This window comes from Furipterus horrens, unplaced genomic scaffold (assembly GCF_987537825.1).
Source record: "Furipterus horrens unplaced genomic scaffold, mFurHor1.1.pri manual_scaffold_13, whole genome shotgun sequence".
Taxonomy (NCBI): domain Eukaryota; kingdom Metazoa; phylum Chordata; class Mammalia; order Chiroptera; family Furipteridae; genus Furipterus; species Furipterus horrens.
Genome location: NW_028327183.1, coordinates 55080518 through 55107080, shown reverse-complemented (window position 1 = coordinate 55107080; position 26563 = coordinate 55080518). Strand labels below are relative to the sequence as shown.

General features: G+C 53.7%; 1 protein-coding gene across 1 annotated transcript; it reads left to right on the top strand.

Moving 5' to 3' along the window:
• LOC149995425 (leukocyte-associated immunoglobulin-like receptor 1) lies at nucleotides 1-25163 on the top strand. The gene is made up of 14 exons (XM_090259220.1): nucleotides 1-49; nucleotides 426-461; nucleotides 1609-1929; nucleotides 2668-2727; nucleotides 3124-3145; nucleotides 4144-4298; nucleotides 4393-4435; nucleotides 4517-4548; nucleotides 18463-18522; nucleotides 18903-18938; nucleotides 20294-20380; nucleotides 23831-23862; nucleotides 24070-24120; nucleotides 24676-25163. Exons 1-14 carry the CDS (start codon nucleotides 16-18, stop codon nucleotides 24820-24822), a joined length of 1116 nt encoding a protein of 371 aa, XP_090115346.1. The 5' UTR covers nucleotides 1-15; the 3' UTR covers nucleotides 24823-25163.
• The last annotated feature ends 1400 nt before the right edge of the window (nucleotides 25164-26563 follow it).

Genomic DNA, 26563 nt, shown 5'->3' with positions numbered 1-26563 from the left:
GCTGCAGGGCTGGCCATGGGCCCCTGTCCCACCGCCCTCCTGGGCCTCGGTGAGTCCTGGAATGGGCGGACGGCCTCCCGGGACAGGTCGGGAGAAGCTGGTCCTGACTCCAGCCCCGGAGACCCCTGGTCCCTCCTGGGGATCTGACCCCTCAGCGCTGCCCCCACCCAGGTCTGACTTGGGAGGTTGAGTCCTAGAAGCAGGTACCTGGGTATGGGGACAGGATCAGACTGAGCAGCTCTTTGGGAGAAGGGACTGGGGTTTATTGAAACTCAGAGCAAGAAGAGGGACTGTGCTCAGAGGTGATGCTGAGGAGGGCGCTGGGAATTCTCGGGGGCTGAGCCCCTGCCTCCATCAAGGCCCCCGATGCAGCCCCGTGAGGAGCCGGGCGCTGGGCGTTTTTCTCACGACGGCTTCTCTTCCAGTGCTCTGCCTGGGCCAGACCGTCCGCACGCAGCACAGTGAGTCTACGTTTTTAAATTTATGTGTTAACTTTTTCTTTTTGTTATATTACAGTTGTCCCAATTTTCATGATCTGTTCTATTTTCAGAAGAAATAGTAATTTCCTTAGAGTCCTCTGAGGGCTCACGTTCAGCGAGAATGAGACCCAGGCCCCTCTCTGTGTCTGGGTCTGTCTGTTCTCACGCTGTCTGCTCCCCGATCTGTAGAGCCCCGGGCCTGCTGTCACTTCCACAAACACCACTGTCCCGCTGCACCCCACCCCTCCCAGGCTGATGTCTCTCCTCTTGCTGGGCTTGGCTGGTTCCTATCTGTCCATCTGCCTGGTTTCCGCTATTGTCTCCCCCCTCTGACTCCCCGACGAGGCCGGCTGTCCCTGGGCAGCTGAGACTCCCACACTGACCCAGGGCGTGCATCCCCGTGTGGGGCTGTGGGTTTGCACATTCCCGTCATCGGCCTCTGTGCTCCCTCTACCCCTCACACAAGGAGGTTGTCTCTTTGTGTGTGTGTCTCGTGTTTGAGGACCAGCGGCACATGGAGCGCACCTGTCAGTGGATGAGAGGAGCCAGGATGTGGTTGAAAGAATTAGCGAGGGAACGAGGGGGGACCCTTGGGCACTGGGGTCTTGTGACCAGATTGGGGCAGGAGCTCCACCTCCCCCACTGGACTCCAGTGGAGCTCTGCAGCCCCCATGGGCCCCCACAGTGTCACCCAGCTGCCCTCAGACCCTGCCCAGGTCATTCCCACGTCTCAGACACCTGCTTCCCTGTCCCCACGAGTGACCCATCATCCTCATCCTCTGCCTCCCTCCCAGTGTCTCTGTCCCCTAGTAAGTGGCCATGGCAGGGAGACATGCCTGGGGCCCAGCCTGCTCTTTGTCACCCTGAGAAAAGCCTGACATGTCACCAAGCCTCGGGGTCCTGTCTCAGGTGGGGAGTCAGTGCGGTGATGAGAGTTCACTGTCCCCTACAGTGGGCGAGAGGGTGCTGTTTGGGGGAAGGACGGTGGGAGTGTCCCAACTGGGTGGTGGGTGGTTGCTCAACTCTACGAGTTTCCTAAAAACACATAGAGAAGCACTGGGAACTGGGGGGTGTCAGGTGTGGCGACTTCCTCCCCACAGACCCTGAGCTCTGTTCTCCTTCCCTCCAGGGACCCTGCCCAAACCCTTCATCTGGGCCGAGACGGGCCCTGTCATCCGCCGGGGACAGCCTGTGACCATCGTGTGCTCCGTCCCAGCTGAGGCTGAGAAGTTCCGCCTGGAGGACCAGAATTCATCTGATTATTGGGATCAGAAAAACATGCTTCAACATGGCTTACAGGGGACAAAGGCCCGATTCCACATCCCCGCAGGGACTGAAGTCACGACCAGGCGTTATGTCTGCCGCTATTTTACAGGCACCAGGAGGTCTAAGCTCAGTGATGTGCTGGAGCTGCAGGTGACAGATGAGGACGTCTCCACTCCACCCTCAGGTTTGCCCCAGCTGTGTCCTCTGTCCACACTGTGTCCTCTGTCCCAGGCTCCGTGCCCTCTTGGACCCCCAGCCCTGGGGTTTCCCAGCCCTTCTACCACATGTCCCTCACACTTCACACCTGCATCAGGGCCATGGAGCCCTGGTCCCATCTGGACACCTGCATGGCGTGGACACTGACCCAGCACTGTGTGTGTGCACAGAGCTGTCCCTGCTGGGCCGCATGGGAGGGGACTCCCTGAGGTCAGGTGGGGACAGACACCCTCAAGAGAACATGGGTCCTTTCCTCAGGACAGTGTTAAACTGCCCTTCCCCTGGGCGTGGCTCTGGAGCCCCAGGCAGCGCGTTTAGTGTGTGGCCCCCCAAATGGCACTGGGCAGGTTGTGGTCCTGGGATTTTCAGCATTAGCTGTGTGTTCAGTCCCTGAGACATCCTGGACTGGGAGTCCCATGGGGACACTTCAGCCTCAGGAGCAGCTCCCTGCTGCCTCTGTGAGGTCAAGCGCAGCCTGGAGGTCGAAGGGGAGAGGACCGACCCCTCCCCCACACAGCAGGATGGAGCAGGGTGCCCCTCCTGGGTCTCCTGAGCCCCGCCCCCCATTACTGAGGATAGGATCAGGGACCGAGTGATGCAGACGTGGCCTGTGAGTGGGTGCTCAGGGTGGAGAGGACCCAGGCCAAGTGGGACAGACCCCAGCAGCACCCCCATAGCATCAGCCCTTCTCCTGCCCTGTTCACAGGAACCACCAGACCCGTCAGCTCCACTGCCCTCACACACACCAAGACCTCCACCTCAGCTGGTGAGTAAAGGCTTCAGCCTGGAGGGGCTTCGGGGGCTCCGTGCAGGGGATCAGGCTCTGGGCCAGCCCTCTGCCCTGGGCGGGGCCTAGGAACTGTAAGACCACAGCAAGGGGCTGGCACCCCGGGATGTCACTAATGTTCCTGACTGGGGGGGCTTAAGCGGCAGGTTTGACCTACTGGGTGCCAGGCCCTGTGAAAGCATTTCCTGCCACCAACTGCCCATGAGGGGGTGCTCGCCTGACCTCTAAGAGCTCCCCGCTTTTTTATATCTGCAGAAACAAAGCTCCCCTTTCTTGCCCAAAGACACAGGTGATGGAGAGGCCAATCCAGCCGAGGGCGGCCAGGGCGCAGACCTCAGGGTTTGTTCGCACCTCTGCACCACCCCTTGTGGTCAGAGTCCTCCTCCCTGCAAGACAGGTAAGGGACAGAGGGACAGAGGGACAGAGGGACAGAGGAACTGATAGCTCAGCTTCCAAACTCAGACACTAGGAGAAAAGGGACCTCTTGACGGCTGTACCCAGACAGTGACTAAGTCACCTGCAGGCAGAGGGACCCCTGTGGGGGAATCCTGAGCACAGCGCTGTTGAAGGAACACAGGGCACCGCGTTTAAATCTGACACTCTGGCAGGTGACACTTCCTACTTTCTCAGGGGACAGTGAGGACAGGTCACCGGCAGGGGAGGGGGGTGCTGCTCCCCGAGAAGGAACACGGGACGCGCTCCCTGTGCGGGGCCGATCCCGGAGCTCAGCCGCCCGCCTGTGACTGGTGCTGGCGCGCGTGGGCAGAGGGGGCCCGGGCACCGTGACGGACACCCGCGCATGCACCCCGGTAGTGCGGCTCGTGCCGCTTAGGGGCTGGCTGCTCCATTTACTGACCTTAAATATCAGTGGGCGCGGGACCGCGGGGTTAACCGTGGGGACAGGACAGACATGGGTACGTTCATCCTCACGGAGAGCCCCACGGGCAGGGCCGCTCTGGGGGAGCCGCTGAGGGCCCCGCAGGGAGGGAGACCCGCCGGGGTGGGGGCACAGAGAGCAGAGCCTACTCTGTCCAGCTTGGGCCTTTGGCGCGTGTCCTCCTGAATCCTCTCTCCTAGGAGACACACGGACGGAATCGCGGGGCAGTAACCATGGCGGTGAGTGATGGGGACAGAGGACAGCGGTCCCGGAGCTGCCTCCTGGGGTGGTGGGGAGGGAATGGGAATTGGTGTTCATCGTATTCCAGGTTTGTCAGCGTCCTGTGCAGAGGACGTCAGTGCTCAGGGCCCTGGTTTTGTAAAACGGGGGTGATGGTTCCCGTGTTGGCAGGACTGCTAAGCCTGTGAGAGGTTTCATATATATATAAAATCTGTAAATATATATATGAACACGACAAGCACCCAGCATATGCATGGTATGCAGTAGGTGCTCAATAGTTGCATGCTGTCAAAACGTTGGTTCCATCTTCCCTGCTCCCCAGGCCTGATGACAAAGTATACTTATATTCTTATCGGGGTGTCTGTGGCTTTCCTGCTTTGTCTCCTCCTCCTGGTCTTCCTCTTCGTCCGTCGTCAGCATCAGAAAAAACGCGGTAAGTCTCAGGGTCAGGGTGGGGTGATGTGGGAAGGCATTTGGGGTGCTGGGAAGACAGCCTCCCTCCTAACTCACACGCTGACTGTCCTCAGGGCCCCCTGGAAGCCAGGATGAGGAGCTGAGGCCCCAGGAGAGGTGAGGCTGGAAATACTGTGGACCCCCTCCCAGTGCTCTGCCTCCAGGTGCCCCTCGGGCTCACTTGTTCTTTCTCCGCAGGCTCAGCCCGACTGTCACAGAGAGCACAGCAGGTAAGGGGACAAGGGGAGGGGACCGCGTGGGAGGAGGGAAGAGGGCATTCGGTACCATTCCAGAAGCAATGGGGGTGGGAGAGCCTTTGGGAATATGACAGGATGTCCTAGAAGGGGTGGGCATGAACTCTGCACCTGTGAGCGTTCAGGCACATTTGCCTTTAGGGGTCCGCCCCAAGGAACTGACCACTGCTCTCTCCCCTCCAGATGCGGCTGCGGTGTGCACACTGCCTGGGGAAAACCAGGGCACGCACTGCCCAGTAAGTCCTTGTATTAGCCATCGGTTTTTGGGTACCAGAGCACCCCAACCTGAACAGCTTCCCACAATTATCTTGTGTCTTGGGTGAGGAATTGGGAGGTGATCCAGTCTCCCGGGTGGGGCTGGCTCACGGCCCCTCCTGAGGCGGGGGTCCCGATGGCGGGGGCTGCGTTCACCTGAAGGCTTGGCCGGGGCTGCACGGCCCGCTGGGCAGGAGGCGCCCCTGCAGGGCCGTGGGCAGGAGGCCTCAGTTGATCCGCACGGGGGCTTCTCCATGGCAGCCAGCCTCCCACAGAGGGTAGGATGCAGAGAGTGAAGGGCAGAAGCCACCATGTCTTCTGTGTGCTCTCCATGGAGGTGACAAGCACTCACTTCTGCCATGTCTATTCGTCACACTGACCAACTCTGACTCTATGTGGAAGGGGACTCCACAATGGAGACTTGGGAGGTGCGGTCACGGGGGCCCCACGGAAGCTGGCCGCTCAGTCCTTCCTTCCCACAGCCCCCTCCCCTCAGCCTCAGCCACACTAACTTACCCTGGGTCACTCCCTCAGAGCCCTGCTGCAGGAGACCCCCAGGAGGTGACATGCCAAACGGGACCAGCGGACCCTCACACGGGGAGCAGCTCAAGCCGTGTCCCCACAGTCCATGAAGCCCACAGCTGAGTCCGGCATGTACGCGGCCCTCGCCAGACCCTGAGCTCAGGACCACCTGGCCTCTGCACCTAGTGACACAAGGATTCGCTCTTCCAAAGGCTGGTAGTGGCCATTTGAAGGGCTTCCCAATGGAACCAATCCTTTCTTGAAAGTCATGTAGACATTTCTCCTGGAGGCTGGGGACACCGAATCAACTTGTAGGAGGTTGATTAACCAGGCGTCTCTCCTACAACCAACCAGCTCCGTGAAACAGCTATGTAACACCTGTTTCTAGAAACCCAACTACAAGCGCCTGGCTGTTTCTAGAGACCCAGCTACAGTTGTCCAGCAGTTTCCAGAGACCCAGCTAATGTCGTCCAGTGGTTTTACCAAAATCCAGTTTATGGGGTCAAACCCGGCTTCCCCATCAAGTTAAAATGAAACTGACCTTGAGAACTAACAAGGGGTGCCAGCATCTCATTCGGATTAAATTTGCATTATTTAAAAAAAAAAAAAGGAAAAGAAACTTGCATGCCTGTCAGAGGCCTGGTATTAAAAATGGTATTCTATATTAAAAAAAAATTTTAAGAAGTTCAAACAAAACTCAGCCTGAGGCTGAGCTGCCTCCCATGCCCCGGCTCGGTTGTAAACTCCCTGTCCAGCAGATGTTTCAGGACCAGGGAGGAACAAACTTATCCAGAACACAGTATTTTGTCTGAGGGAATGGGAGGTGGCTAATCTCTCTAGGGAAGAAGAGCACAGAACTTCTGTCTCCTGTACCTTTTATTGAGGAGGGGAATTGGGAGATACACAGTCAAGACTTAAGAGTCATCAATAAGCTTTCAGACGCTTGGGTTACAGTTGAGAGTTACTAATTATAGATATCACTATAGAGAACACGGTCTGTGTCAGGGTCTGCTAAATATCCTGGCGCCATGCTGACATCAGGTGCATGGATTCATACATTTTTAGGTACACACTGTTTATAGATAATTGAGAGATAAGAAAAGCAGAGCAAGCTCTAAAGCATAATATGTATTCTTTAAACCCAATTCCCATGGGAACCCTCTGAGTGGCCTCAGTCCTGTTGCCTCTTAGCCTTCTGGTTTTCTGTTGAGACTTAGAGACGGGGTGGGGGTGGGGACTGGCTCACAATTTAGGCTTCCATTCCTGAAACCACAAGGAGCAGTCCCCTGCATCAGCCAGCTCTTTTAAAGGTGCAATTGCTATTTTAATTCTGTGAAACATTAGCATATTGAATCTTGGTTCAAACCCTTCGTAGTACACTGTCTTTTCTAGGTTTTTTAAATTGTTTGTTTGTTTCAGTTTTTTAAAAGCTAGGCATAGAAACATTCACTAACTTGCCCAAGGTGGTGGTGGTGGTAGGGGGATAGGATGTCACTGTTCTAACCTCAGGACACAATCAACATCTCACGGGTGAGGAGGTTTCCGTCCTGGCTCAGAGAAAGTGGGGTCCCAGGCTTCCTCCTCAATTTCAAATTCTGCTGATATTTAATTGGCTCTTTCCATTCAAGATACATTTCCTCAAGGGATTTGCTTTCTAATTCTATATTTTATCTTTATTTTCTTGTGGTGACATTATGTATAGGATTTCTCTCTCTTCCTATCACTTTGTCACTTGTCATCTGTGACTGTGTTAGTCTGCATTCTCCAGGTGAACAGAACCGACAGGCTCTGATATACAGGTCACCCAGAGATAAAGAAGGGGAGATTTAGTACAGGAACAGGCTCCCGGGTTATGGAAGCTGCCAGTCCCACTCTCTGTCTGCTGTCTGCACACGAGAGACCCAGGGCAGCCGGTGGTATAATTGAGTCCAAGTGCAAAGGCCTGAGGCCCGCAGGGCAGCTGGTGTGTGTCATGGAGTCCCAAGGCGGAGACCCAGGAGCTCTGACATCCATGGGAAGGAGAGGTAGACATCCCAGCTCAAGACAGGACCTATTTTTCTTCTTTGTAGGTCTCTGGGGACTGGGTGGTGCCCCCACATTGGGGAGGGATGATCACTCCGTCCACTGAATGAAAGCTCACATCCTTCAGCCACATCTCGCAGACACGCCCAGAGTAGTGTGTTACCAGCTCCCCAGGTGTCCCGGAGCCCCGTCAGGTGGCTTCTAAATAAGATCACAGACAGGTGGATGAATTTCTGCTGAACTCTGGCTTATTCTGCTCGGACTTGAGAGGGACAGGTGGGCACAGGCTTGGTGGGCAGGAAGGGACCCACGCAGCATCTGTGTTTGCCTCGCACAGGTGCGTCTCAGCACAGAGCATGTTTCTCTGTGAACCGTGGGTGGTTGAGCTCACCTAGAACAAGAAAAGCTTTCTGAGGGGAAGGGCTCTGGTCGCAGACCCCGGCTCCCTGCAGCACGTGGGGGACGCCATCTGCTGTGGCCCCACCACACGAATACATGCAGACACTACCTTGGTTATTTCGCAGGGCAGGGCCCATAGTCTGAACCCTCCGATTCTTAGAGGCGCTGGGTAGCTTGGGCTCAGGACCACAGAGAACTGGGCAGAGTGGGGTGAGCCCAAGGATCATAATGCACACAGGCCTTGGTACCCGGAGGGACGGCACACGCCCAGAGCCTGACTCTCTTCTCCTCGAACAGCAGCGACCACAGGACTGGGTCTCCCCTGAGCTTGAGCTTGAGGTCTGGGGAGAGTCGCAGGTCTGTGCCCTTGGAGAGGCAGAGCCCCGCCCCGTCCAGGAGGACATGACGGCCGGCATGCAGACACCTCCTCCGTGTCTATCAGACTCACCTGGCTGACCCAGGTCAGTGAGGAGGTCCCTTCCTGATGACCCGGCTCTGCCTGGGAGCCTGCCTGGGGCTGCGGCCGTGACCCTGAGCGGTCTCAGGTCTTTCCCTCCAGGTCCTGGTTCCCCCCGTCTCCTCCTCACGGGGCTATGTAACTATGTTTTTCTATGCACGTATGTATGTACCCACGTACCTGTGTATGTATGCATGTGTCTACACAAGTATGTATCTGTCAAGAGTCTTGCTCCTACAAACCGCCCAGAGGAAGGCCTACCATTGTCACACCACACTTACCGAGACAGGAAAAAAGGGAGATGAAACGGAAGACGAAACTCCCAAATGGACTCAAAGACACGTAGAAACAAAGAAGCAGAGAAACAGGAAAACAATGGAGAAAAGACTTCACATCAGGGTCTGAGACCCAAGCAGCCGGACTCCCGGTCTGTGGTGGTCCGCACCGTCTCCACGCGTTTCTGAACCTGCATTTCCCTTATGGTGAGTTTTCCATCAACGCTTTCGGCGTGTTGATTTGCATATGCTTCATTTGCATGCGGTTCATTTGCATGCGGTTCATTTGCATGCGGTTCATTTGCGTGCGTCAAAAGTCCGGGGGGGCGGTCCAGCTGCCGCCGCGCTCTGACAGCACCCACCGACCACGCATCACCTGCACCCCGACGTCACCCCTGTTTCCGTCCCGGGCCCTGCCCGGCGGTCACGGACTCGCACCAGACGCTGCACGTGCCCGCGGCGTAGGCCTGGGGGGGCGGGGCTCCCCACAAACGCCCGCCGGGGACCACGCCTCCTGGGCGCCCGCGGGGCGGCCGGACTCGCTGCCTGGGAGACCCCGGGGACGCGGCCCGCACCCCCTGTCCGCAGGGCGCCGCCCCCCCCCAGGACAAGGACAGCGATGCAGCCCAAGCCCCCCGCCCCCCCGGGCCGCCGTGAGCCGGGACGCGGGCGGGACCCCGGGACCACAGAGCTGGGATCCGCGCGGGCCCGGGCCCCACCTCCGTCCGCGCTCCGGGCCACGACCCGCGGGGCCGGGGAGAGTCGGCCTGCAGGCCCTGCCTGCCCGCGGGCACCGGGGCCTGCGTCTCCCGTGGACGGACCGGGGCCTCCGACCTGCTCTGGACACGGGGAGGCTCAGCTCAGACACAACGGCCAGAGGGGCCTGGTTGGGGGGCGCCTGGGGACCTGTCTGTGCCCCGTTATAGAGGAAGGAAGGTGCTCCCCGGAGTCACGCTGATGCGGGCGGTTTGGAGGTCACGGCGGAGATGACGTCATTCCCTGCAGCACAGGACGGGGACCCCCGTGTGAGGAGGTGAAACCGTGGGTGTGTTTCTGATGGAGCCTCCCTTGCGGTGCTCTGCCTGGGCCAGGTGATCCACACGCGGGAGTCAGTTATTTTTACACAATTTCTCTTTGTTTTAGAGAGAGGGAAAGGGAGTGAGAAGGAGAGGGAGACACATCAATGTGTGGTTGCCTCCCGCGTGCCCCCCACTGGGAACCTGGCCCACAACCCAGGCCTGTGCCCTGACTGGGGATCGAACCAGCAACCCTTAGTTTGCATGCTGGCGCTCTATCCCTGAGCCACACCAGCCAGGGCTGTTTGTACATGATTCCTAAGCCCTCCCACCCCAAGAGCAGCTCTGACGGGAGCCCTGTGGATTCCGGGAGGGATCTGAACCCTGAGTGACACCAGGTGAATGTCCCTCCTGCGTCTCTCACGACAGCTGCAAACACCCACAGGACGTCAGCATTAATTTCCAGACTCCTGAGAACCACTAAATAGACCCCTGATTCCCGGCCGCTCTAACTGACCCCTCAGCACCCCCGTCCTGTGTTGTCGGTGTAGGTCGTCTGTCCATGACCAGATAACACAATTGTCCTTGATTCTCTTTAACCCCCCACCCCCCTGCCATGTTGCTCCATCCCAGAACCCCATTGAGTTCACCCCACGTGTTCTCACCTGTCCTCACATGTACCCGCATCCCTGCTGGGTCGGGTGCCCCCAGTCTGAGCTCCATCAGCTCTCCCCTCCACAGCAGCTGTTGGGGCGTCCAGGGTCCTCTCCCTGCTGGCTCTGCCCTCTTCTCCCCCGCAGGTGCATTTAGAAAAAGCACATCCGAGGACTCAACCCCGCAGCTGAAATCTTCAACTGGTTGCATGAAGTCAGGTCAGATCCCTCATCAACGTGTTTCCTCTGGCCCTGCCCACCTCTCCTCACATCCTGCCCGGCGGTCTGCCTCTGCCTCCCTTATCGCCAGGCACGTTGGTTATCTTTCCATTTCTTTTTTTAATTGAAAACGATGTACTAAAAATAGTCACAGAAGTACAACTGAAGAAGAAAACAGAAAACAATAAACTTGGCGGTGTGTCCCCCGCTGGATACAATTCCATTGAACAGCTACAAGGGTTTGGAATTTTACCGCTAAGTCACCCTTTGAGGGGCTGACGTACACAAATCACATGAAATTGTGCCAGGCCCTATGAAAGCATTTCCTGCCAGCAACTTCCCATGAGGGGGTGCTCGTCTGACGTCTGAGAATCCCCGATTTTTTTAATCTGCAGAAACAAAGCTCCCGTTTCTTGGCCAAAGATACAAGGTGATGGAGAGGCCAAACCAGCCCAGGGCGCCCAGTGCTCAGACCTCAGGGTTTGTTCGCAGCTCTGCGCCGCCCCTTGTGGTCAGAGTCCTCCTCCCTGCAAGACAGGCAGACGGACAGAGGGACAGAGGAACAGAGGGACAGAAGGACAGAGGGACAGAGGGACAGGTAGCTCAGCTTCCAACTCGGACACTAGGAGAAAAGGGGCCTCTTGACGGTTGTACCCAAACAGGGACTAAGTCGCCTCGAGGCAGAGAGACCCCCGTGGGGGAATCCTGAGCACGGCGCTGTTGAAGGGACACAGGGCACCGCGTTTACAGTGTGAAGTTTCAGATCTCTAATTTCAATTGATAGTGTACATGTTTACATTATATATTAAAGATGTAAATTATATAATTAACATAATAAATACATTAAGATATCACAAATGAATGTACACTGCATTATTATACATGATGTTATCCATCATTTCACGTATTTCTAAAACTAATATATGTAGATTTTAACATATATACCATACATGGTATAATAAAATGTATAATTGGTATCATTGATATTATCTATATTATGGCACTTAAGTTCTTACAATCTTTTAAAATATTCACATTATTTAAATCATACATATATGTTAAATTATATAATTACATATATTTACATTTACTGTAATTATGTTATACTCTTGTAATTGAGTTTAAATATATTAATACCTTTTACATGTTACATGTATTGTACACATATTGCACATACATGTAATCTGAAGTTGCAGTAAATGTCACAAAGGGAAGCGCAGGCAGCGCAGTGTAGAAACGAGGGCGGGGAGCTGCATCGCGACGCCCCAGGCGTTGAGGGAAGGACACTCTGGCAGGTGACGCTTCCTCCTTTCTGAGGGGACAGTGAGGACAGTCTCCGGTGGGGCGGGGACGCCGGCAGAGGTGCGCCCTCCCGGCTCCTCTGGCGCCAGTCCCTCCCTAGGGCGTCGGGGGAGCGCGGCGCTGCGCACGGAGCCTCCTGCGGGGCGCGCACGGGGTGCGTCTGCGGATTCGGGGAGCGCGTCCCCGGCCGGTGCAGCCCGGAGCCCTTGGGACGTGCGGCTCGTGCCGCTGCGGGGCTGGCGGTTCCATTACTGACCTTAAATATCAGTCAGTGCGCGCGGGACCGCGGGGTTACCCGTGGGGACAGGAAAGACGTGGGTGTGTTCATCCCCACGGAGAGTCCCACGGGCAGGGCCGCTCTGGGGGAGCCGGTGAGGGCCGCGGGGCCCTCCTTCTCTTCCTTCTCCTCTTCCTCCTCCTCCTCCTCTTCCTCCTCCTCCTCCTGCTTCTCCCTCCCCTCCCTCGCCATCTTCTCTCACTCTCTCTCTCTTTCTAAAGAATGAATAAATATATCTCTGCACGAGGATTTTTTTGGGAATTGCAGGTCAAGTGGACTCTCCGAGATTTACAAATCTTGTTCTTTAAAATACACGACAAAGTGAAACCTCAGCTACACTAGTAGATACAATGAATGTTTCTGACAGCGAACTCATATGTGTAACGGGAAGAGAAAGCTCCCTACTGTTTAGCTTAAGAAAGGAAAAAAAAAAAAAGTCAACTCATTTTAATGAAAAAATGAGAAAATGACCCCAACTGACATTTCAGAAAACTAAAAAAGGATATGCAAATAACCCAAACCGCATGCAAACGCCCCCAACTGCATTAGTCGTCAGAGAAATGCAAACTAAAGCCACAACAGTGCAGCAAAATAAAAGCGTGGAAACTCAGAAGCTTGGTAATGTAACCAGAAAACTGAAATGCACGGGGTGTGAACGGATACCATCACTTTGAAAAATGTTTGGCGGTACCCACAAAAGTTGAATAAATGCACAGCATGAAAAAACAGTTTACGCCCCCAGCTTTAGAGCAGAAATGTACATACAGGCTCAGTGAGAGAAACGCATGAACGCATTGAAAGCGATATTACCCATCATAACCAACTAAACAGAAACAAACTCATAGAAACAGAGAACAAACTAATGGCCACCAGATGGGAGGGGGGTTAAGGGCTGGGTGTGAAAGGGGACGGGACAAAGGACAGCTTGGTAGTCACAGAACAGTCACCGGGCTGTAAAGTCCAGCACTGGGAACACAGTCCATTTATCGTAATAACTGTAGGGTGTCAGGCAGGTGCTAGACTTATTGGGGGGAATCGCTTCATAAATGATATAGATGTCTAACCACTATGCTGTGCCCCTGAAATGATATGATATTGAATGCCAACTGCACTCTAAAATTTAAAAAGTTTAGACATAAATGAGAAAAGTAAATAAATGAACAAATGGGGAATTAGAATGGATAGAAACGTTGTGATTATTTCCACCATAAAGTACTCCAGAGGAAGGTGGATCAGTTGTCTACACCCCCACGCATTACTGTGGATAAATCTGACAAACGTTTGGTTTAGGAAGAGAAACCAGGCACCCACAAAAGACAGCAGTATGCACACACATCTCTGTAAAGGACCAAACACACTGTTGCAAGCCAGGGTGGTCATCGCTCTTGGGGGGAAGTTACTGGAAAGAAGATTGAAGGCACCCTGGCTGGTTTGGCTCAGTGGATTGAGTGCTGGCCTGCAAACGAAAGTTCTCCAGTTCAACTCCCGGTCAGGGCACATGCCTGGGTTGAGGACCAGGCCCCTGGTTTGGGGCATGTGAGAGGCAACCAATCGATGTTTCTCTTCCTCTGTTTCTCCTTCCTTTCTCCTCTCTCTAAAAATAAATAAATACAATATATTTTTTAAAGCCATATTTTAAAAAAACAAGAGAAGACCAGAGGTAGCTCACGTGAGTCTCTAAGTGTCTGTTTGGGAGTCAGGATGGTGAGGAGGACGGGGTTCCCTGTCTGAAGAAATCAATCCGGCTGTGCACCTGTGTGTATACTTCTGGTCTATTTTGCTTCAACAGAAGAAAACGCACAGCGAGACACATCATGGTCAAATGGTGAAACACAAAGACAAAATTATAAGAGCATCAGAAGAAAAGAAGACATCTTTTCAAACAAGCAACCATAAAATTTACATTTTATTCGCAACAGAGACACTTTGTTTAAAGTGACCCAAGAAAGCAGATGGCAGCCTAGAACACCACAACGGGAGAAAATTGGCAGACAACTTAGTTACAGAAACGTCTAACCACTATGTGGTGCCTTCAAACTAATAAAATATGGAGTGTGGACTGTAATTTAAAAAAAGGAGAATACATTTTTAAAAATTGGCCCCCTGTGATTTTACTCACATGTGGTCTATAAAACAGAAAGCTACAAATACACAGATGAAAAAGAAACAAAAATCATAGGCACAGACAACAGAGTGGTAGTGACAGAGGGAAGGAGTGGTTAAAGGGTCATCGTCGTCGGCAGCCGTCCGTCTCGAGAGACGATGGTGTAGCTTCTTAAGAGTCTATCTGCACCGCCGAGAATGGCTGTGCAGTCCGACTCGGGAGTGACACGGTATCTGTCTCCTCCCGTGTTGAATCGACATCTTGCGATGACACTGGAGTGTCCTCTCCAGTGAAGCTGAAGCTACAGAGCCTAGGCGGGGTGATATGGAGGGTCTGCTGTTGCCCATGCAGCAGACCCCCCCTCTCTTCGCAGCTGAAGGATCCAAGGGAAAGACGGAGTCAATACAGCTTGGCTTCAGGTGCGCCGCAGGAGTTGCCGATGTTGACTACAATGTCAAACCGCCTTAGGGACTCCGGCTCTGGATTTTCTGTCGGGGTTTACTCCCTTAGCCTTTCCCCTGAAGAGGTATGCCGCAAGGCAGCGGAGGTTTTTTGGAATCAGAGTTTTCCTTCTCTGATGTGCCCTGACTGGAAGATCGAACCAGCGACACTTAGCTCGCAGGCCGACGCTCAATCCACTGAGCCAAACCAGCCAGGGCAGGGTTAAAGGGTAAAGGGGGCCAAACCGGGGGTGAAGATTTGACTTGGAGAGGTGGGCACACAATGCAACATACAGGTCTCCTGCTATAGAAATGTGCATTTGAAACCTGCATACTTTTTAATAGATTTTTAAATTTTATTTTTGGAGAGAGGGCCAGGGAGAGAGAAAGAGAAGGAGAGGAGCATCAATGTGTGGTTGCCTCTTGTGCGCCCTGAACTGGGCACCTGGCCCACAACCCAGGCACGTGTCCTGACTGGGAATTGAACCAGGGACCCTTTGGGTCACAGGCCGGTCCTAAATCCATTGAGCCACACCAGCCAGGGCTCTGAAACCTATACACTTTTATTAGCCAATGTCACCCCAATACATTCGATGCCAAAAAGAATTGGGACATACTATTTCAGATTTCAAAAATCACTTGGAAAATTATAGTTTGTCATAAAGTTTAAAGTGTGATGAGTTAAAGTGAAAACTACGTGCACACAGATCTATATGTGGTAAATCTATTTACAGAAGAGTGAGGGAAACATGAGCACAAGATTTTGGGTGCTGTGTTGTTGGTGTGGGGACGTCCGGGGGCAGGTTGGGGTACAAATGACACAGACTCTATTTGGAGCCATTTCTGTCTTTCTTGCAGGATGTTGATTTCACAGGGGTTTTCTTTATGGTTTTGGTTTCTTTGTTTGTTTAATTTTCTCTAAGCTGGCCTTTAGACATAGGCCAGCAGCGTGGGGGTATGTGTGGAACAATCAGCTTTCAGGGGGGAAAAAGAAACACCTGATTTGTAGCATTTGCTGGTTTCTGTGGCGTGAGTGCTGACCGAGGCTGATTTTGAGCTACTGAGGTGGTATCCCTGAATGCGGAATTGGCAAGAGACATCCACAACCAGGTGTCAGGAGCCAGTGTGAGCTGCCTGGCCCCAGCTCACCACTGAGGGTAGCATTGAAGCCAGTGAAAATGATATCGATCCAAAGGCCAGGGGCTACTGGGTTGTCTTACAGCCAAACAAGAGTGATGGAGGGAGAGGAGGGAGAGTGAGCAGTGAGAGGGAAGGAGGGAGACATGGAGGGAGAGAGGGAGAGGGAGATGAAGAGGATGGAGCAAGAACAGAGACAGATAGATAACGGATGGATGGTTGGATGGACAGACAGACGAATAGACAGACAGGGAGGCAGACAAACATATGTATGTAGGTAGATATGGATGATACATAGATGATTCTTAAATGCTACATAGATATCTAGACATAAATATAAGATTGATCAGTGATAGATAGACGAGAGACCATGAGGATGAAGTTTAATAGACAGGTCGATATAGATTTATAATAAGTAGTTATGGGTAGATGAGAGATACATCAATACATGACAGAAAACTAGACACAGGATGAGGGAGAGACAGAGAGAGAGAGATGGGGGTACGGAGAGAGAGAGTCTTATTTGGCGAAGGAATAACAGGATTTTAGATGAAACCCTCAAGAAACAGTTTTTACATATATCATACGTGGCTCTTAAATGGAATTCAAAGGCACATTCAGTAACCCATTGACCTCCACGTAGGAAAATCAATGGCTTTATACGAGTGCTGAGTCAAAATTCTAGATGGAATCATCACTTGAATGTGTGTGTTGCAGATGTTTTTGTCTTACAAGAATAACACACTTGCCTGTTTCATTGGAAAAGCAGTATTGGGTGCCATAAGCAGACCTTGTAGTTAAAGAAAGTTGAAAACAATTAAGCTTTGACCTGAGTTTACCCTTTGGGAGGCAGAGCTGTACCCCCATCAGGCACTAATGAGAGACTTGAGCTGTGAGGGCGGCCTGACGGGGCCTTGGGTCCTGCAGAAAACCGTCGGGGGGCTGGGCGCCTCTCTCAGCCACAGCCCGGGGAGGGTCCGAGACCTACGGGGCGGAAGGAAAACCGCTCGTGTGTATGTATAGCTGCTGTGCGCACTGTGGTGTGGGGCCCGACACACCACATCCCGTGTACGCGCTGGTCTGCGGCGCAGCCGAAGCCTGTTTACCCCCCACGTTTGTCTCCGGTGGTCTCAGCGAGCCCCGAGAAGGAAGGCGGGGTGGGGGGCAATGGTGGGAAAGCCTGCCCTGAGGACGCGGCCTTCCCCAGGCCAGGGCTGCAGGTGGGGCCCGAGGGAAGCTGAGTTCATCCACCGCCCACGTCCGGGCCAGGCCGCCCAGGCTTACAGCCAAGACCACGCCGCACTCTGGGAGCCTGGGCTTCAGAGAAAGGCGGGTCACCGGTCATGAGGTCTTCCTTCCAGGTTCCATCAAGGCCTGAGGATCTGGTCGCAGGCGAATGAGTGCACCCCCGCCCGAGGCTGCTTGCTGGGCAGGAATCCAAGGTTCCCCGAGCAGGAGGAGTGGAGTGCGGGGCATCGGGCTGATTTGGATGACCCGGGACGGGCTTTGCATCTGGATCTCCTGGAAACACCACGAAGCAGGACCCCTGGGCATCCTAGGATCAGGTTCTGTCCCGGAGACCCCATGACAGGCATGGTCCTCAGGGTCATGACCCCACACAGTCCCAGGAGGAGGACTGGGCAGCCTGAGGACCCCTGCTGGAGCATTTTTGCAACATCCCAATTAATGCTGATGCCGATTAATCTTTAAACATTGAAATAAGTTGAAATGAAACATAGTGTAAGTTTAAGGTGTACAATGAGCTGGTTTGTTGCATTTACGTGCAGCGTAATTGCCACTGTAACTTCGATGTGCACACACGCCATCCCCACCCCTGGCCTGTCCCTATCTCCCAGCACCCGGTGGGTGTCCCAGGCGGCCCCACCGCAGGAACAGCTCCCACGCCCTCTCCTGACCATTCAATCCCTTTAGGCCAGTGGTTCTCAACCTTCCTAATGCCGCGATCCTTTAATACAGTTCCTCATGTTGTGGTGACCCCCAACCTTAAAATTATTTTTGTTGCTATTTCAAAAGTGTAATTTTGCTACTGTTGTGAATCATAATGTAAATATATAATATGCAGGATGTATTTTTATTATTACCAATTGAACATAATTAAAGCATAGTGATTAATCGTAAAAACAATATGTAATTATGTGTGTGTTTTCCGATGGTCTTAGGCAACCCCTGTGAAAGGGCCGTTCAACCCCCAAAGGGGTCATGACCCACAGGTTGAGAACGGCTGCTTTAGAATTTTGTATCAGCTGATGGAGCCCCCTCCCCTCCCATTTCCAGGCCCCCTAAGGGGAGAGATGGGAAGAGAGCCTGTTGAGCAGCATTTATTTAATGTCCTGAATGCCCTGCTGGGGTCTCACATAGAGCATGACATTAAAGGCTTGAGGGGAGACCGTAGGCTTCCCACTGTATGTTTGAGGACATGTCAGGGTGACGCGGTGGAACGCTCTGCTCAAAAAAGAGACGGCTCATTGGTGGGGTCGGAGGTGACGTTTATGCCAGTTGGTTGCACTAATTCCTGCTCTGCCTGGTCCCGCAGACTCAAGTGAGGCCCACGCTCAGCAGGGGGTGGGGAGGGGGCAGCTGGAGCTGAGCTCAGACTCTGAGCGTGCGGGGAGGTAATGGCTTTGGAAGCCCAGGCCCTCCGCTGCCTCATTAGCAGGAAACGTGGGAAGAACCGGAGAAAGTCCCTCCCCTTTGCACGAGGACGCTGATGTAGCAGCCACCAGACGGCCCTGACCAGCACTTCCTGTCCCTGCGCCAGCTGCAGGCTCTGCCCTTCACCCTCTGGCTCCAGGACGTGCTCGGGCTGCAGGGCTGGCCATGGGCCCCCGTCCCACCGCCCTCCTGGGCCTCGGTGAGTCCTGGAATGGGTGGACGGCCTCCCGGGACAGGGCGGGGGGGGGAAGCTGGTCCTGACCACAGCCCCAGAGACTCCTGGTTCCCCCTGGGGGTCTGACCCCTCAGCGCTGCCCCCACCCAGGTCTTACTTGGGAGGTTGAGTCCTAGAAGCAGGTACCTGGGTATGGGGACAGGATCAGACTGAGCAGCTCTTTGGGAGAGTGGACTGGGGTTTATTGAAACTCAGAGCAAGAAGACGGGCTGTGCTCAGAGGTGATGCTGAGGAGGACGCTGGGAATTCTCGGGGGCTGAGCCTCTGCCTCCATCAAGGCCCCCAATGCAGCCCCGTGAGGAGCCGGGCGCTGGGCGTTTTTCTCATGACGGCTTCTCTTCCAGTGCTCTGCCTGGGCTGGACCGTCCACATGCAGAAGAGTGAGTCTACGTTTTTTTAATTTATGCTTTAACTTTTTCTTTTTGCTATATTACAGTTGCCCTGGTTTTCATGATCTGTTCTATTTTCAGAACAAATAGTAATTTCCTTAGAGTCCTCTGAGGGCTCATGTTCAGTGAGAATGAGACCCGGGCCCCTCTCTGTGCCTGGACCTGTCAATTCTCACGCTATCTGCTCCCCAATTTGCAGGGCCCAGGTCCCACTGTCACTTCCGCAAATGCCACTGTCCTGCTGCACCCGACCCCTCCCAGGGTGACATCTCCTCTCTCTGGGCTTGGCTGCTTCCTAGCTGTCCATCTGTCTGGTCTTCGCTAGTCCCTCTCCCCTCTGACTCCCAAACGAGGTCGGCTGTCCCTGGGCGGCTGAGACTCCCACACTGACCCAGGGCGTGTATCCCCGCGTGGGGCTCTGGGTTTGCACCACCCCGTCACCGGCCTCTGTGCTCCCTCGACCCCTTCAGGGAAGGAGGCCGTGTCCTTGTGTTGTGTCTCATGTTTGGGGACCAGCGGAACATGGAGCGCACCTGTCAATGGATGAGAGGAGCCGTGATGTGGTCGAAAGAATGAGTGAGGGGATGAGGGGTTAGCCTCAGCCAGTGCTTGTCCCAATCGGGGACTGTGTGATGTGGGTGCCACCTTCCTGTGTCCCTTCCCTGTGCCCCAACTTAGTGACACACATGGGCTTTCCAGGAGCCCCAATAAGAAGAAAAAGAGAACAGGCAGCGGGGAAGGGGGAACATGCAGAGGGAACCAGAGAGGAGTGCTGCTCAGAGGGCATGCCCTGGAGGCGGGAACGATCCCTCACTGGGGTCTTGTGACCAGATCAGGGCGGGAGTTCCACCCCCTTCCACTGGACTTCCAGTGGAGCTCTGCAACGCCCATGGGCCACCACGGTGTCACCCAGCTGCCCTCAGACCCTGCCCAGGTCATTCTCACGTCTCAGACACCTGCTTCCCTGTCCCCACAAATGACCCATCATCCTCATCCTCTGCTTTCGTCCCAGTGTCTCTTTCCCTTAGAAAATGGCCATGGCAGGGAGACATGCCTGGGGTCCAGCCTGTGCTTTGTCACCCTGAGAAAAGCCCAACTTTTCACCAAGCCTCAGGATCCTGTCTCAAGGGGAAAGTCAATGCAGTGATGAGAGTTCACAGTCCCCTGCAGTGGGTGGGGGGTGGTATTTCGGAACGATAGTGGGAATATTCTACACCGGGTGGTGGGGTCTTTGTACAACTCTGTGAGTTTGCTAAAAACACGGAAGGGAGCACTGAGAATGGGGGGTTGTGAGGTGTGGTGACTCCCTCCTCATAGACCCTGAGCTCTGCTCTGCTTCCCTCCAGGCATCCTGCCCAGACCCTTCATCTGGGCCGAGACGGGCCCTGTGATCCGCCCTGGACAGAATGTGACCATTGTGTGCGGGGTCTCAGGTGGGGCTGAGAAGTTCCGCCTGGAGGACCGGAGTTCATTTGCTTCTTGGGATCAGAAAAACATCCTTCGACATGGCTTACGGGGGACAAAGGCCAGATTCCACATCCCCGCAGGGACTGAAGTCACGACCAGGCGTTATGGCTGCCGCTATCGTAAAGGGTCCTGGTCTGAGCTCAGTGATGTGCTGGAGCTGGAGGTGACAGGTAAGGACGTCTCCACTCCACCCTCAGGTTTGCCCCAGCTGTGTCCCCTGTCCCCACTACATCCCCTATCCCAGGCTCCTCGCCCTCCTGGACCACCAGCCCTGGGGCTCCCCAGCCCTTCTACCACATGTCCCTCACACTACACACCCGGATCAGGGCCCTGGAGTGTTGGTCCCATCTGGACACCTGCATGTCGGGGACACTGACCCGGCACTGTGTGTGTGCACAGAGCTGTCCCTGCTGGGCCGCATGGGAGGGGACTCCCTGAGGTCAGGTGGGGACAGACACCCTCCAAGGGAACACAGGTCCTTTCCTCAGGACAGTGTTAAACTGCCCCTCCCATGGGGGGGACTCTGCAGCCCAAAGGCAGCCCATTCACTCTGTGGTCCCCGGAACGGCACTGGGCAGGTCATGTGCTCCAGGGATTTTTGGGATGAGCTGTGTGTTTGGTCCCTGAGACGTCCTGGACTCAGGGTCCCATGGGACACTTCAGCCTTAGGAGCAGCTCCCTGCTGCCTCTGTGAGGTCAAGCGCAGCGTGGTGGTGGGACCCCTCCCCCACATAGCAGGTTGGAGTAGGGTGCTGCCCCCTTCATTTCTCAGGATGGGATCTAAGACTGAGTGATGCAGATGTGTTGTGTGGGTGGGCACTCAGGGTGGAGAGGGGCCAGGCCTAGTGGGACAGACCCCAGTTGCCCCCCCATAGCGTCAGCCCTTCTCCTGCCCTGTTCACAGGAACCCCCAGAGCCGTCAGTTCCACCGCCCTCACACACACAGAGCCCCCCAACTCAGCTGGTGAATGGAGGTTTCAGACTGGAGGGGCTTGGGAGGCGCCTTATGGGGATCAGGCTCCACGGCCCGGGCCTCTGCCCTGAGCTTGGCTTAGAAACTGTAAGACCACAGCAAGGGGCTGGCACCCCGGGGCGTCACTAATGCTCCTGACTGTAGTGGCATCACCAGCACGATTGACTAACTGGGTGCCAGGCCCTGTGAAAGCATTTCCTGTCAGCAACCGCCCATGAGGGGTGCTTGCCTGACCTCTGAGAGCCCCCTGCATTTTTTAATCTGCAGAAACAAAGCTCCCCTTTCTTGCCCAAAGACACAGGTGATGGAGAGGCCACACCAGCCCAGTGCGGCCAGAGCGCAGACCTCAGGGTTTGTTCGCAGCTCTGCAGCGCCCCTTGTGGTCAGAGTCCTCCTCCCTGCAAGACACACAGCGGGACTAATAGCTCAGCTTCTTCAAACTGGGACACTAGGACAAAAGGGGTCTATTGATGGTTGTACCCAAACAGCGACTAAGTGACATGGAAGCACAGAGACCCCTGTGGGGGAATCCTGAGCACAACACTGTTGAAGGGTCACAGGGCACCGCGTTTAAATCTGATCCGCGGGACAGGAACAGCGGGACAAGCTCTTCCTACCACTGAGCAAGTATTTTCTTGTCACCTCGTCTGCATGGGGAATTCAGAGAAATGGTCCTTGTCCCCCCAACCCTAATGGGGAGAATTAACTAGAAAGACCAAAAAAGAAAAAGAAAAAGAAAAGGCAAATATTAATATGTCTATACTTGCAAATATAAATATATAATTTACAGTGTGAAGTTTCAGATCTCTAATTTCAATTTTTAGTGTATATGTTTAGATTATATATTAAAGATCTAAGTAATAAAATTAATAAAATACATTAAGATATCACCAAAAATGAATGTAGACTACATTATGATACATGATGTTATCCATCATTTCATGTATTTCTAAAACTAATATATGAAAATTTTAACATATATACCATATATGATATAATAAAATGTATAATTGGTATAATTCATATTATCTATAACATGCCATATAAGTTCTTTTAAGTTATCTTAAAATATTTATATAATTTACATAAATAAATTAAATCACATAATTATAAATATTGATATTTACTATAAAGATAATTTATGTAATTGATTATAGATATATTAATACCTTCTACATATTACATGTGTTATACACATATTGCACATACATGTAACCTGAAGTTGCAGTAAATGTCACAAAGGGAAGTGCAGGCAGTGCAGTGTAGAAACGAGGGCGGGGAGCTGCGTCGCGGACGCCCCAGGCGTTGAGGGAAGGACACTCTGGCAGGTGACGCTTCCCACTTTCTCAGGGGACAGTGAGCACAGGTCCCCGGCAGGGGCGGGGGCGCTGCTCCCCGAGAAGGAACCCGGGACGCGCTCCCTGTGCGGGGCCGACCCCGGAGCTCGGTCGCCCGCCTGTGACCGGTGCTGGCGCGCATGGGCAGGGGGGTCCCGGGCACCGTGACGGACACCCGCGCATGCCCTTATATATCAGTGGGCGCGGGACGGCGGGGTTACCCGTGGGGACAGAACAGACATGGGTACGTTCATCCTCACGGAGAGTCCCACGGGCAGGGCCGCTCTGGGGGAGCCAGTGAGGGCCCCGCACGGAGGGAGACCCGCCGGGGTGGGGGGCACAGAGACGCAGAGCCTGCTCTGTCCAGCTCGGGCCTTTGACGCGAGTCCTCCTGAATCCTCTCTCCTAGGAGACACGGGGACGGAATCGCGGGACAGTAACCATGGTGGTGAGTGATGGGGACAGAGGACAGTGGTCCCGGAGCTGCCTCCTGGGGTGAGGGGGAGGGAATGGGCGTTGGTGTCCGTCGTATCCCAGGTTTGTCAGCATCCTGTGGACAGAGGACGTCAGCGCTGAGGGCCCTGGTTTTGTAAAACGGGGGTAATGGTTCCCGAGTTGGCAGGACTGCTAAGCATGTGAGAGGTTTCATATATATATAATCTATAAATATATATATGAACATGACTAGCACCACCATATGCATGGTATGCAGTAGGTGTTCAATAACTCCATGCTGTCAATACGTTGCTTCCATCTTCCCTGTTCCCCAGGCCTGACGACAATGTATATTTATACCCTTATCCGGGTGTCTTTGGCCTTCCTGCTTTGTCTCCTCCTCCTGGTCTTCCTCTTCGTCCATCGTCAGCATCAGAAAAAACGCAGTAAGTCTCAGGGTCAGGGTGGGGTGATGTGGGAAGGCATTTGGGGTGCTGGGAAGACAGCCTCCCTCCTAATTCACACGCTGACTGTCCTCAGGGCCCCCCGGCAGCCAGGACAAGGAGCCGAGGCCCCAGGAGAGGTGAGGCTTCCCCATGGAAATACCGTGGACCCCCTCCCAGTTCTCTGCCTCCAGGTCCCCCCCGGGCTCACTTGTTCTTTCTCCGCAGGCTCAGCCCGACTGTCACAGAGAGCACAGCAGGTAAGGGGACAAGGGGAGGGGACCGCATGGGAGGAGGGAAGAGGGCATTTGGCACCATTCCAGAAACAATGGGGGTGGGAGGGCTTTGGGGAATATGACAGGATGTCCTAGAAGGGGTGGGCATGAACTCTGCACCTGTGAGCGTTCAGGCACATTTGCCTTTAGGGGTCCGCCCCAAGGAACTGACCGCTGCTCTATCCCCTCCAGATGCGGCCACCGTATACACAGTCTGGGCAAAACCAGGGCACGCACAGCCCAGTAAGTCCTTGTATTAGCCATTGGTTTCTGGGTACCAGAGCACCCCAACCTGAACAGCTTCCCACAATTATCTTGTGTCTTGGGTGAGGAATTGGGAGGTGGATCCAGTCTCCCGGGTGGGGCTGGCTCACGGCCCCTCCTGAGGCGGGGGTCCCGATGGCGGGGGCTGCGTTCACCTGAAGGCTTGGCCGGGGCGGCAGGACCCGCTGGTCAGGAGGCGCCCCTGCAGGGCCGTGGGCAGGAGGCCTCAGTTGCTCCGCACGGGGGCTTCTCCATGGCAGCCGGCCTCCCACAGAGGGTGGGATGCCAGAGAGGGAAGGGCAGAAGCCACCATGTCTTCTGTGGCCTCTCCATGGAGGTGACACGCACTCACTTCCACAATGTTCTATTGGTCACACTGACCAACTCTGATTCTGTGTGGAAGGGGACTCCACAATAGATATTCGGGAGGTGGTGTCACAGGGCCACATGGAAGCTGACCGCCCAGTCTTTCCTTCCCACAGCCCCCTCCCCTCAGCCTCGGCAACACTAACTTACCCTGGGTCACTCCCTCAGAGCCCTGCTGCAGGAGACCCCCAGGAGGTGACATATGCTAAGCTGGACCAGCGGACCCTCATACGGGGAGCAGGTCACGCCGTGTCCCCACAGTCCATGAAGACCACAGCTGAGTCCAGCATGTACGCCACCCTCGCCAGACGCTGACCTCAGGACCACCTGGCCTCTGCACCTAGTGACACAAGGAGTCGCTCTTGCAAAGGCTGGTAGTGGCCACTTGGTGGGCTTCCCAATGGATCCAATCCTTTTTGAAAGTCATGTACACATTTCTCCTGGAGGCAAGACCTGGAGTCTGGGGACACTGAGTCAACTTGTAGGAGGTTGATTAAGCAGGTGCCACTCCTACAACCAACCAGCTCCGTGGAGCAGCTATGTAACACCTGTTTCCAGAGACCCAGCTAGAAGCACCTGGCTGTTTCTAGAGACCCAGCTACAGTTGTCCAGCAGTTTCCAGAGACCCAGCTACAGTTTTCCAGCGATTTCCAGAGACCCAGCTAATGTCGTCCAGTGGTTTTACCAAAATCCAGTTTATGGGGTCAAACCCGGCTTCCCCATCAAGTTAAAATGAAACTGACCTTGAGAACTAACAAGGGGTGCCAGCAACTCATTCGGATTAAATTTGCATTACTTAAAAAAAAAAAAAGGAAAAGAAACTTGCATGCCTGTCAGAGGCCTGGTATTAAAAATGGTATTCTATATTAAAAAAAAAAATTTTTAAAAAGTTCAAACAAAACTCAGCCTGAGGCTGAGCTGCCTCCCATGCCCCGGCTCGGTTGTAAACTCCCTGTCCAGCAGAGGTTTCAGGACCATGGAGGAACAAATTTACCCAGAACACAGTATTTTGTCTGGGGGAATGGGAGGTGGCTAATCTCTCTAGTGGAGAAGAGCATAGAACTTCCATCTCCTGTACCTTTTATTGAGGAGGGGAATTGGGAGATACACAGTCAAGACTTAAGAGTCATCAATAAGCTTTCAGACGCTTGGGTTACAGTTGAGAGTTACTAATTATAGATATCACTATAGAGAACACGGTCTGGGTCAGGGTCTGCTAAATATCCTGGCGCCATGCTGACATCAGGTGCATGGATTCATACATTTTTAGGTACACACTGTTTATAGTTAACTGAGAGATAAGAAAAGCGGAGCAAGCTCTAAAGCATAATATGTATTCTTTAAATCCAATTCCCATGGGAACCCTCTGAGTGGCCTCAGTCCTGTTGCCTCTTAGCCTTCTGGTTTTCTGTTGAGACTTAGAGACGGGGTGGGGGTGGGGGCTGGCTCACAATTTAGGCTTCCATTCCTGAAACCACAAGGAGCAGTCCCCTGCATCAGCCAGCTCTTTTAAAGATGCAATTGCTATTTTAATTCTGTGAAATATTAGCATATTGAATCTTGGTTCAAACCCTTCGTAGTACACTGTCTTTTCTAGGTTTTTAAAAATTGTTTGTTTGTTTCAGTTTTTTAAAAGCTAGGCATAGAAACATTCACTAACTTGCCCAAGGTGGGCTAGCTGTAAGTGGTGGTGGTGGTAGGGGGATAGGATGTCACTGTTCTAACCTCAGGACACAATCAACATCTCACGGGTGAGGAGGTTTCCGTCCTGGCTCAGAGAAAGTGGGGTCCCAGGCTTCCTCCTCAATTTCAAATTCTGCTGATATTTAATTGGCTCTTTCCATTCAAGATACATTTCCTCAAGGGATTTGCTTTCTAATTCTATATTTTATCTTTATTTTCTTGTGGTGACATTATATATAGGATTTCTCTCTCTTCCTATCACTTTGTCACTTGTCATCTGTGACTGTGTTAGTCTGCATTCTCCAGGTGAACAGAACCGACAGGCTCTGATGTCTAGGTCACCCAGAGATAAAGAAGGGGAGATTTAGTACAG